Genomic DNA, 12,913 nt, shown 5'->3' with positions numbered 1-12,913 from the left:
AACTGCAAAAGGGATTAGTTGATCCCATATAGGCTATGGCGGGAAGATCATAAGGCACATGAACGTCACCACAAATTGCGAAATTGGGAAAAAACTCGCAGACGCAGGGTGCTTCCATCCTAAATGCACACGTACTACATGTTCTTTGTCAAATGTTAACGCAACATTCAAGGGATGTTTTCACAAAGATTACGTTTTATGCATAAAATGGATTAATCCACTATTTTAGGATGTTTGCACAGTGCACACAACTGGTTCAGATGATGTATTCTCATTATTCACTATAGTTTAGTCATTAGGCCCAGTATTTTGACATGGCCATGGTTACTAACCTGACTACTGCAGAGTCAAGCCCAGATGTAGACAGATGATTCGATAAATCCAGCTCTGTGCGCACTGCGTTTCTACCATTTGTCATCTTCACTAGTCTTACTTTATTATCTTTACTGGCTTGACAAACTTTGCAGAATTGAGAAAGGTAGCTTGTCAGACTCAAGGGGTAAGGAGTTCAAAACTTAAAAACTTAATCTTAACTTTAATTTAAAAAATTATTATTATTATTATTATTATTTAAATTTTGTCCTCCAAACTAAAATTCAAATACAGAGATATTTTTGCTATATATGTTGGGTAAACAAGTGAACATGATAAAACCACACATTCAGACCAGAGTCAATTAAAGGATTAGTCCACTTTCAAATAAAAATTTCCTGATAATTTACGAGAGGGAGTAAAATCTTTGCGTGGCAGGGGGAACTGCCGCTCGACCTGCCACCGTTATTATTAGGGACTTTAAGCAGCAGCTGCTGATACAACGGCAACGGCATTCTGTTGCGCATGCGCAAAGTTAACTGCTACTTCTTGACGTTCTACTGTAACCGTCTACTACGGGAGAATAGCCGATTTGCTGTAGTCGATAATACGTGACAGGTTAGATAAGTAAATGTTATGTGTTATGTTTAGTTGTATCTGTATGTCATTTAATGCCAAAAGCAACCATTCTCTTGCTTTATTTACATGTACTGTATTGTTTACTATGTCAAATGATTAAATGATCCACGCCGTCCTCTTTGTTGTTGCTTAGCGATTTTTGCGTTCTTTAGCTACGGCAGTTGACAGTGTACTTCCAGTCGCCGTTGCCGTTCCATCAACAGCTGTTGCTTAAAGTCCCTAATAATAACGGTGGCAGGTCCCGTGGCAGGCGCAAATAACGGTGGCAGGTCGAGTGGCAGCTGCCCCTAGCGGTGACGGGTCGAGTGGCAGCTCCCCCTGCCACGCAAAGATTTTACTCCTACTGTCACCCCCATGTCATCTAAGATGTCCATGTTCTTCTTTCTTAAGTCGAAAAGAAATTAAGATTTTTGATGAAAACATTCCAGGATTCTTCTCCTTATAGTGGACTTCAATGGCCTCCAAACGGTTGAAGGTCAAAATTAGTTTCAGTGCAGCTTCAAAGGGCTTTAAACGATACCAGACGAGGAATAAGGGTCTTATCTAGCGAAACGATCTGTCATTTTCTAAAAAAAATACAAATGTATGTGCTTTATAAGCACAAATGATCGCACTACAAGTGCTTCCGCTAGACCGCCTTCCGTATTCTTAAAAAAGCTTACGCTGTATGTCCTACGCCTTTCCTATTCAAATTACGGAAAAAACGGAACTGGTACCACGTCCGTTCCGTAAGTTGAATAGGGAAGGTGTAGGACATTCAGCGTAAGCTTTTTTAAGAATACGGAAGGCGGTCTGGCGGAAGCACTTGTAAGGCGATCATTTGTGCTTATAAAGCACATACATTTGTATTTTTTTTTTAGAAAATGACCGATCGTTTCGCTAGATAAGACCTTTATTCCTCGTCTGGTATCGTTTAAAGCCCTTTGAACAGGGCTCTCAAGTCTCACGCATTCACCGTGAGATACACGCATTTCAACCATTTCACACGCTCACGCGCCACACCTTGTATTTCTCACGCTGAGAAGTAAGGGATAACTTGTCCCTCTATATACAATTAATGGAGGAGGCTATTATACATCGCGCGTTGAACTATTATAAGCACCAAGTTCCGGTACGAACGGAACGGACCAATTATCTGCGCAACATGACCGAAGCCCAGTTTATTTAATTGTGCATGCGTGGCGCGCGAATGGCTGTATACTCTGCGCGCGTTCACCAGTGCGCTCCAACAGTGAGATAAGATTTGTGCGAGCCGTTCCTATCGCGACGCTGAGAAAACATCATCCTGTACCAACATAAAATAGAAAGACCTCCTTTACTAGAATTTACCTATTGTATTTATTGTGGTAAACTGACTAACTTGTAGAATTTATAATAGATTATCTGTTAAGGGAATAGATTTTTCACCAAAGATTTATATTACAACTGTGGCATACTGTGCTACACTGTAAAAAATGAATGTGATTTTAACAGTAAAATATTGTAAAAACGTTACGGAAAAAAAATGTAAATAGGTTAACAGTAAGTTCCAGTACTATATACAGGGAAAAACTGTAAAAGCTCTTACCAGACATTTTATGTAATTTTCACAGTAAAATGCTGTAAATATTACAATTTTTAGAAGTAAAAAAGAACAAATCAATGTATAATTTACAGTCAAAAACTGTAAACTGATATTCCCACAATTCCCTGTGTGACACTCCACATTTGAAAGTATTTTGTTTAAAAAATCATGTTTCTTAATAGTTTTTGTTATCAGTTATGTACATTAGGGTTTTATGTTACATCTTCTGTTGTTTAATGAATGTTTATTGCATTATGTAAGTGTTGTGGGTTACCATGATGGCGTTTTGCGTTTGCGTGAATGACTCTTTGCACCCTCTTTACATTAGTATATACTTCAGCCAGTGGAAAAGCTATTTGTGATGAACTCTGATTCTTCATGTGGCTTTCTCTTTTACCACCTGCATTATTATGGTGGTTGTCAGTATATGTTAAAGGTACAAAACAGATTTTACTAGTAGTGTGCATTGTTGAATTTACTTGTTTACATTCAAATTTTCTGTTTGTATGTTTGTAAATTACAGTTTTATACTGTAAAATTGACAGTTTGTTCTGTAAATGTGTTTACAGTTTTTTTCTGTATTTTTTTACAAAATTATTCTGGCAACCACAGCTGCCAAAATTATTTTGTAAAAACTACGGAATATTTTTTACAGTGTGTAGTTACTATGTGTATAGGCTGCTTTTACCTGTAATTATATCCTTATTGTAACAAATTCTATAAATATATTACAAGACAATTACAATAACTATAGTTTTTCAAAAGGCCAAGTACAAGTTAGAATTAAGACAAGAGCACAATTGATTTTCCCCATGTGTAAAATGTGTTCTGCTAATAATTACAGATATTAGGAAAAACCTAGCAGATGACAGGAAATTAACATTTTCAATATAAGAACCATTTAAGTAATGTTCTTGAAGTAAAATTCTGTCAAAATGAGGAGACAGTGGAAGAGGTGGAGGCAGAGACGGTGGAGAAGATAGTAAGAGTGACAGTTGGGGGAGAAAGTAGAAGAGACCATAGAGGAGACAGTGGACAAGACGGGGAAGAAGAAGAAAGCATTAAGTGGAGCAGCCACCAGGTGTACTTTAAAAAGTGAGTGGTCAACCAAATGGCCATTCATTACCATAGGCACCAGCAGCTCCTACAACTGGTGCTCTGTTTGCAGACAGGAGAACTCAGGTGTGAACAGGCATATAAAACATAAAGGTCATCAGGCCAAAGAACAGGCACTTCAGTCAACAAGCAGCATAATTTCTATTCGTGCTGGTCAATTATGAACAACACTAGGTAAAATTAAACTGCTAGCAAAAACTTGAGAGAATTTGGTGGGGCAGAGGAGCCGCTGCTGCAAATATTTGAGTGGCTCCTCCGCTAACAGATGTAATCTCACTCTAAGCTTTTAATAAAACTTGAGAGCTCTGCCTTTGAAGCTGCACTGAAACTAATTTTGACCTTCAACCATTTGGGGTCTATTGAAGTCCACTATAAGGAGAATAATCCTGGAATGTTTTCATCAAAAACCTTAATTTCTTTTTGACTGAAGAAAGAAGGACATGGACATCTTGGATGACATGGGGGCGAGTAAATTATCAGGAAAATTTTATTTGAAAGTGAACTAATCCTTTAATAAGGCAGATTTTAACTGAAAGTATTGTGTTCAGGGTATTATTAAAGTCATATTTATTAAATCAGGCATGATTAATTTGTCACACTTGACCCAGTCAATCCTCACACTTCATTATACATAATACATACAATACATAATTTGGATTGTTGTTATTTTTCATTAAAAATTGTTGTTATTTTTCATTAAAAAATTGGGTTCTCCATTTTCAGCTGTCAATCTCTCTGTTTCCTGATTCCTAATTATTAAACTATTAAAATCATAACATTAAAGGGATAGTTCACCCAAAAATGAAAATTCTGTCATCATTTACTCACCCTCAAGTTGTTCCACACCTGTATGAGTTTCTTTGTTCTGTTGAACACAAAGGAAGATGTTTGGAAGAATGTTTGTAACCAAGCAGGCCTACTAGTCAGTGGGGGTCGAGATCTGCTTGGTTACAAACATTCTTCCAAACATCTTTGTGTTCAACAGAACAAAGAAACTCATACAAGTGTGGAACAACTTGAGGGTGAGTAAATGATGACAGAATTTTCATTTTTGGGTGAACTATCCCTTTAAGTCCCTATTCACATTCAACCAAATCTCCAGCCATAAATAAATAAAATAAAAAATATATAAATAATTGTTTTTAGCCTGAACTCCCTTAATAGATATCATTAAGAAGTGACATCATGCAGGTTCGGTCCAGAAACTAATTGATTATTTGAGTAAGGAGATGACTACTGAGCTTAAAGGCATATTTTAGCCATTTACTCACCCTACTAACGTCATTCCAAAACTGTATGATTTTCTCTCTTCTGTGGAAGATGATGTTATGAGAAATGTGCTTCTTTGTTTTTCTTTTGGTTCATACAATGTAAGTGAATACTAAATAGAATAGAAAGTGTTATAAATTGAAGCTGATTGAAATTCATGCCATAATACTCTCCTATGGCAAGGAATGAAATAGTCCATTTGATGTTGGATTAAAAAAAATCTTTGTGAGAAACCAAGTTACACCAGGGCAGCAGTTATCTTCTATACAGTAAAAATATTAAATGTTTATCATGTCAATAATTGGCTAAGTTACTGTCAGTGTCAGCTGCGCAGATGAAGTTAATCAGTTAAGGATAAAGTGTCTTTGAGGTCCATCCACAGCTGAATGAAACATGTGTTCTTCATCCATCTTTATCATTGAAGATCTCGACATCTCATTCATACAATGATGGGAAGACAGTTAATAATGAATTTTCACATTTTCGTGAAAATGATGAGACCAGTGATCCACAATACCATATTATCTGGCTTTAGCATTGCTGAGCAGGGAACTTGTGGTATCACTGGAGAGATTTACTTCCCTTAAAAGTTTCCCTTATCAGTTTACTGGAATCATATCGTGTGTATGGCTTTATTACAGTACATTCCATTTGGCTTGAAATGTGTAATATGAAATATGATAATGTATGGCATTTTTGGGAATGCGTAATAACGTACTCAGCAGAAACTTCTATTTCCAGTTAGAATACCTAAATAGTTTGGGTCAAAATTAATAGCTTGCTTTTACATTAATTATTAATGATACATAATTGATATTGAATATTTCATAGCCATATATCATGCTGACCACAATGTCTTTTAAAGTTAACAAGGTTAGTGGAACAGATGTTTAAAAGTATAAACATCTGGATTTCCCAAGGATTGCAATATTTTTTTTTTTTTTTTTTTTTTTGATGCCTCATGACTGTATTTTCCTTTATACACAATTCAAGTCAAATAAAAACTAGGCGTGCTTCGTTGAATGCTTGAATTAGAGCTTAGACACGTCACTTCTTCTTTGTAGGGAAGGGTTTTTTTTTTTATTCAGTTCCTTGCTAGTGATGACTCAAATCTGACCAGACCGGTTTACTGTTTTGCTATTGCTCAATTTATTGTGGCCCAGTTAATGCGTGGTTGAATATTTTGTGGTTACATAGTGAAAACGATGACTAATCACTGAATCCTGTCTTATTTAAGAAAACCTGAAGTCATTCATTCATTCTTTCTGTGTGATGGAATCAGGAGCATCTCTACATTAGATCCTGGTGGACTGAGGTAAAGTCATCTGCTCTTCTTTCTGTCAGTCAGTATAGTTTTATACAATTATATTAATAATATATTGAGATATAATTATATACAAACAAAATGTAACATTTAACTGGATAAATAAGGCCCGTTCACACCAAGAACGATAACTATAGATAACTATATTAGTGTCCACACCAGTCTGTTTATTCTAAGCGCACACTGCAGTCGTCTAGAGCTTTAAATGCTGGAGCTCTTTAAAGCAGGATGGATTCTGATTGGCTGTAAATGTTTTTATCTTTCATCAGCTAGAAAAAAAATTGTTCTGAAAGTGATTCCAACGATATCATTTCTCTGTGCCGTTATCGTTATAGTTGTGGTGTAGATTTTTAGAACTGTATCTTTATCGTTATCATTCATACCAAGAACGATAACTATATCAGCGTCCACATCGACGAACGACAAAGCTCTCCATCGTCCATCAGATCGAAAAATAATAATTCTGAAAGTGACTCCAATATATCATATATGGACCACAAAACTAGTCATAAGTCGCACGGGTATATTTGTAGCAATAGCCAACAATACATTGTATGGGTCAAAATGATCGATTTTTCTTTTATGCCAAAAATCATTAGGATATTAAGTAAAGATATTTTGTATATTTCCTACACTGTAAAGAAAATATTTTCATGATTTATCACATTTTTTCTTTTGTCAAATCAACTTCAATAATTAATGTGGTTCAGATAACATAATATTTTGAGTTTCTGTTGATTAAACCAATCGCCTTTATTGTATTAACTCAAATTTTTAATTTCAATGAACTCAAAATTTTAAGGCAACCAGGTATAACTTACTTTTTTAAGTTAAACCAACAATTCATTTTCACAGTGTACCATAATTGTATCAAAAATTTATTTTTGTGGGTGGATTATGCATTGCTAAGGACTTCATTTGGACAACTTTAAAGGCGATTTTCTCAATTTTACTTTTTCTTTGTTTTTTTCACCCTCAGATTCGAGATTTTCAAAAAGTTGTATCTCAGCCAAATATTGTCCTATCCTAACAAACCATACATCAATGGAAAGCTTATTTATTCAGGTTTCAGATCATTTAAATGATTTTTAGAAGTATATCTTTATCATTATTGTTATAGTTATCATCCTTGGTGTGAACAGGCCTTAATTCTTTATAAAAATGGATGAAAAGAAAGATGTATATATGGGTTGACAAATAGGCAGTAAAAAATGCTTTTTTTTTTTTTTTGTAAAACACCATTTTTTAAGAAAAAATACATATATTTATGTAGTGCGTGTGTTTGAGAAAATATGAGGGGTCACTAACTTTATCAATTCTTTCACAGTTTTTTTTTTTTTTTTTTTTAACATTTTTACTGAACTGTACTATAAATGTGTCCTATGGTGTGACACAGCAAAAATTAAGAAAAAAAAAAAAACTCTTAATAATATACAAATAGCATGAGTGAGATTTATCTTCATTGTTAGACACTTATTTTCATATAGTGCTATTTTTTAATATGAAATTATGAAAAACATTATTTTTTCCCCACGACATGTTGAACCTGTTGGACATTTTCAATAAATACGAGACAAACTTTTCTGTCATCCTTTCAAAATTGCTGAAAATTATACCATTTTAAGATGAGTGATGATTATACCTCCCCTACTGCAATACTCAACTGTTCTGTTAAGATATTTTTATATCTTTTATGTGTGTCACGCCATAGGACACTGTCACACTGAAGGATGGAAATGATAGTTATTGCATTAAAGAGAGTGAGGGGTATTACATTAAAGTATTTTTATTTAACCTTGAATGTGTCAGAGAAGAAAGAAAATTTAATTTTGATACAAAAAAATATCAAAATGTTATTTGACAAAGCAAATATCTTTGAAACCTTAACACCCCAAAATCTATTTTAATGTAATTCATTTGTTTGTTAAAGAAGAAATAACATTTAATTTTGTTACATCATCAACCATGTTTTTTAAAAAAAATCACATTTTTTAAAGTATATGGCTGCTCTTTTTAAGGCATCATTTAGATTTTTTTTTACTTTTCGTCCTTCTCTAGGATCTTTTCCCTTCTGCATGGAACCCTGTTAATTTTCTCCCTATACTTCCGTATCCTCTCCCTCCCACTCAATTCTTTCTCTCAAAAACATAATATAACATTTTATGCTTATTTTCATGACATTTTATAACTGTACAAATTTTCTGCAAAAAAAAAAAAAAATTTAATGTTATTATTGCATTTAAGAATTATATAAACGTTCGTACTAGCCTTTATACAATATGAATCGTGTATATTTTGTATACTACAGTTCAATTAAAATATATAATTTCACAGGTCTTTATTCTTTCAGAATCATAGTCATGGTTATCTCCTGAAATATGTACGATTAAATCTATTCTTCTTTTCCCAGAAGTTATGATTGCACACATTATAACACCCATATCGCACATCCAAGGACAATGCACGAGGATACTCCTGCCATGTGTTCTGTTATTTTTGGTGAGTCACTGGGAAACAGAATTCCACTTTGACATACTTCACAAATATGTGCTTCTGTTGTATAAATAAAGATTCCGTTATTAATCACAGAGGTATTTGGCGAATGTTTTAACGTTAAGTTTTTCAAAGGTCCATGTGATGACATCATACAGTTAAGCAACATCAGATCAAAAGTTCAGGTTCCTGAATTGTTAACCTTTTACCACAGATCGTAGGAGTTGTGACGGGACAGCGCAGTGTGAGCAACAAAGGGGATTGTTCTAAAAATGAATACTGGAGCGACGGGCTCTGCTGTGACAAATGTGCTCCAGGTACAGTGTCTCAAAATGCTGAATCAATGCAGTCAGATTTTTCAGAGACATACAATAGTCTGTTCAGTCTCTTCATCCGTCATGTGTTTTTCTTTAGGGCATAAGTTGATAAAGAAATGCTCTAGTGGAATGCAATCTGAATGTGTGAAATGTTCAGATGGGACGTACCAAGACAGTATGAATTATTTCCCCAACTGCTTTAGATGCCAGAAATGCACCAAACGTAAGTGTATAAGTTTTCTTTTCCTTTCATGACTTCTGTAATTAACCTAAAATGATGTTCAAATTACGTATCTTTATATCTTGCTGTGTTGATTGCTTCTCTGACAGGTCATGCAGTGGAGATTTCACCATGTACATACCAAAATAACACAGTTTGTGGATGTCAGCCTGGATACCGCAAAAGATCCTTAGATGGGAATTTATTATTCAGTATTTCATGGGATTGTGTGCGCTTAAAAAGGACTCAAATCCATAAAGTTAATTCGCTGGATCACACAGGTCTACCTCAACCACTGTCTGGCATTAACAATAAAATTACCTCTGAAAAAAGTGCTGCGAAATGTTTTTAATAAAGTAAACATATGGATATCTTTTATCATAATATTTCAAAGGATGAACATTAAGACTGAATTGAGTTTACTTCATTATCCCTACATTATTTTTTTACACAATTATTATTATTAGTACATTATTTTAGAAAACTGTATGTATCAAATGATAGCTACAACAGATATTTATTGAATGTTTATTTGTACATCTCTCAATCATAATTGTAGGCATTGTATTGTATGTTTTGCCCTTACAAAGCTTTGATCTTAAAGCTAAGCATCTGAAGATCATCTTATAAGACATATATTATTGGAAAATAGAGTTTAGGCCTCTGAATAAAATAGATGTTTTTCCCCCTAAATTCTCACTATATCATGATATGGACCGTTGTATGCCTGATGTAAAACATGAAACACATGCAAACTATTTTTAAAAAAAATATTTTTTCTAAAGGTTCAATAAACTTACATTTCGAAAAATGTTTTTCTGCTTTATTTTATATGTCAAGCTTTACAGGGCTCATATTTAAAATTGTGTTAATTGATAGCCTACATTTGTGTTAGCCTAAATTAAACTGATCCTAATGAAACTAACACATTTTTTAATGAGTGAATGTGTGTTTTGTCTGTAATGCTTCGTATAATTACGTTAGAGTGGTTTTGGTTTCATAGTTTTGAGAAAAGGTGTTCTAGTTACCAGGAAATGTCTAAATCGGTATGAATGTCGGTTACGTTAAAATGAAACCACGTAAAACACCCTAAATAGCGTCACATCCGCTTATGTTGGGAAGCAGACTAAACCTAGACTTTAAATAAACGGTGACGTAGCCTATTCAAACTGCAAGAACACAGACTCGTTATTTAAGCTGATAGATAGATAGATAGATAGATAGATAGATAGATAGATAGATAGATAGATAGATAGATAGATAGCATTTAAAGAATAATTAATTAATTTAAAACGCTATTAAAATATAATTTTTAAAAAAAATAAAATATAAGCTAAAATAAGCATTAAACTGAATACTGAAACGCGTATAAAATGCTAGCGCTTGAGGGCGAGCTTATCACGTGACATCGAAAATATTTTGGAGCGCAGACGGAAAAACCCGGAAAAACAAAATATTTATCATCTAAATGAAAGTCTTTCTTGTCAGTTTTGCAAACTATCATAATTTTTGTGATAAAAGGTAAGTATAATGACAATTGTTCAGTATATAGCCTACTGGGTTTTACTATTTTTTATATATAGATATATATAGCCTATTTTGAAAAGCAGTGCTCGATTATTTACGCCTGGTTCAACAGGTGCAGCGGGTTTTTTCCCCAAGCATTTCTTCTGAATAAAACATCTTGTCTTATAAGCTATAGTACCTTAATGTGCTTTACTTTACATTAAGATAGCCTGTATTGATGTAAAATAAAATATATTGGTTATAACCTTGTTCCTACTAGAACAGTAATACGTTTTCCATCTTTTTTTTTTTTTTTTTTCCATTTCTGATATACTCGTCATGTCAGAGGGACGTCATGATGTCTGGTGCTGACCGTGTTGGACTGACCCACTGTAAGTTTGTGCTGGTGTTTGCAGTCCTCATGGATCTTTTCGGTGTGTCCACCCTCTTGATCGGCGTCTTCGTCCCTCTTGAAATCGGCGGTCGTGACTTTGGTGATCTGTTGGTGTATTCTGGAGCTCTGCTGGTGTTGATGTCTATGGGTGCCTGGATCATGTGGTACAGTGGGAACATTGATGGTTTAATATCAGGAAAGGATCTGACACACAAACGCAATGCTGTGGACCGGCTCGCTCGCACCCTCAGTCGCCGCATACGGAGACCTCAACGCAGCCACAGCACATCCTGACCTCTGGGCATGACAGAGAGCACATACACAGGGCTGCTGGGATACCACACACATGAGCCTAAAATCTAATTCGGAAGAGCAGGAAAATAGCGTTTTACAAGTATGAAGGTTGACAGATGTGTTACAATGTGGTGTTTGCAACTACTGCTACCACAAAACAAGTATGAAATTGCAGTTATTTTGTAGAACCTGTACTGTAGTGCACTATGTACAACTCACAAAATGTATTAAAAATGCTGAAAAGCTTTATATTTTTGTACACAATTTAGAACAAAGAGTGAAAACTGTTTCTACTGTTTTTCTATTTCTGTATTTCTTCTTTTTAAATGTATCTTTTGGTGTGTAAAACATGGATGATTAAATTTGAAACACTGATACATTTTTCATCATTTAAAATCATACATGCAGCTTTGGTGCTTTATTTTACCAATACAGAAACACTCTTCAGACCAAAACTCAATTTATAACAATAGCGAAAATGTATTTACAAAGTTCCATATTACTATATGAAACACTTTTTCCAGTTAACAAAACATGTAATCTCTTTCTTTCTCACTCATTAAATAGGCAGAGCCACATGTTTGCTCATTCAAAAATACTGCAAAAATTGCCATACATACACCTCCATTCATTTCGCAACAAATAACTTAGAAACCAACAACCAAATAATAATAAAATTAAAAATAAAACCTCACCCTCAACACCAAACCTGCATTGTTAAAAAAAAAAAAAAAAAGAGAGAAGAAAAGAAAAAAAAGAAGGACAGTCAAAATGTAGGTAGTGTCAATCCTGGTCAGTTTCTTGTTGTTTTTCTCTGTGCAAGTTTTCCAGTTGATCTAATGCATTTTTCATGTCCTGACCAGCAGCATATCGGTTTCAATACATCACTCCCCATGATTTGAAATAAAAAAGAAATAAAAATATAGTAGTAATTCCTGGCCAAGCATAACAGTCAAAACCTGTTTTTGTTCCAGTAGTTAGGATGATTACATTGAAAAAAATAACCAAAAAATAAAAATAAAACACTGGCCAAATACAGGGCAGAATTTGAAAACACAAAATAAGGCACACTGGAAAGAAGCCAGTTGAGCGGTCAGTTCACCCCAAAACAAGTAAAATAAAAGTGCAGGATGAGTGTTGTACGTCCAAAATTACATTTCTTAGAAACTGTTATGTTACTGCTTTACTTTGACTTCAGGCCCTTTAATTCCCTTTGAGAGTGTCTATAGAAGGGGGACAGAAGAACAGTAATGCGCTGTAGTATGTAGTGCACTCGATCATGTCCTGATGGCGCTCAAAGACAGTTTGAGTCAACAGCTGAAGTGCTTTCAGAGGGCGGGGCTTGGGACGGAGGGGGTGGGGCTCTGCCAAATAATCATGTGACTTCGCTCGGATCTCTGTAGGACACTCTCACTGGCCCCATCACTTCCATCATCTCCTAAAGAGGAAAAAGTATTTAATTATA

The 12,913-nt window shown here is 34.6% G+C and overlaps 1 protein-coding gene and 1 long non-coding RNA gene across 3 annotated transcripts in view; one reads left to right on the top strand and one right to left on the bottom strand.

The window, feature by feature from the left end:
- Nucleotides 1-6,006: 6,006 nt before the first annotated feature.
- Nucleotides 6,007-12,208, top strand: LOC127497032 (uncharacterized). Of its 2 annotated transcripts, XR_007925431.1 has the most exons (6): nucleotides 6,007-6,215; nucleotides 8,635-8,723; nucleotides 8,932-9,034; nucleotides 9,132-9,257; nucleotides 9,365-10,775; nucleotides 11,107-12,208. It is a non-coding gene; the product is annotated as an uncharacterized LOC127497032 (long non-coding RNA). The 2 variants fall into 2 exon arrangements; XR_007925432.1 differs by lacking the exon at nucleotides 9,365-10,775 and having other exon boundaries at nucleotides 6,017-6,215.
- Nucleotides 11,828-12,913, bottom strand: part of si:dkey-17m8.1 (C-Jun-amino-terminal kinase-interacting protein 4) — a 22,476-nt gene continuing 21,390 nt past the window's right edge. The window contains exon 28 of the mRNA XM_051865109.1: nucleotides 11,828-12,886. Within this exon, the coding sequence (XP_051721069.1) occupies nucleotides 12,777-12,886 (110 nt within the window). The 3' untranslated portion in view covers nucleotides 11,828-12,776. The remainder of the gene's footprint in view (nucleotides 12,887-12,913) is intronic.

This window comes from Ctenopharyngodon idella, chromosome 16 (genome assembly GCF_019924925.1).
Source record: "Ctenopharyngodon idella isolate HZGC_01 chromosome 16, HZGC01, whole genome shotgun sequence".
NCBI lineage: Eukaryota > Metazoa > Chordata > Actinopteri > Cypriniformes > Xenocyprididae > Ctenopharyngodon > Ctenopharyngodon idella.
The sequence above is the reverse complement of the archived record's forward strand: the minus strand, read 5'-3'. Positions and strand labels throughout refer to the sequence as shown.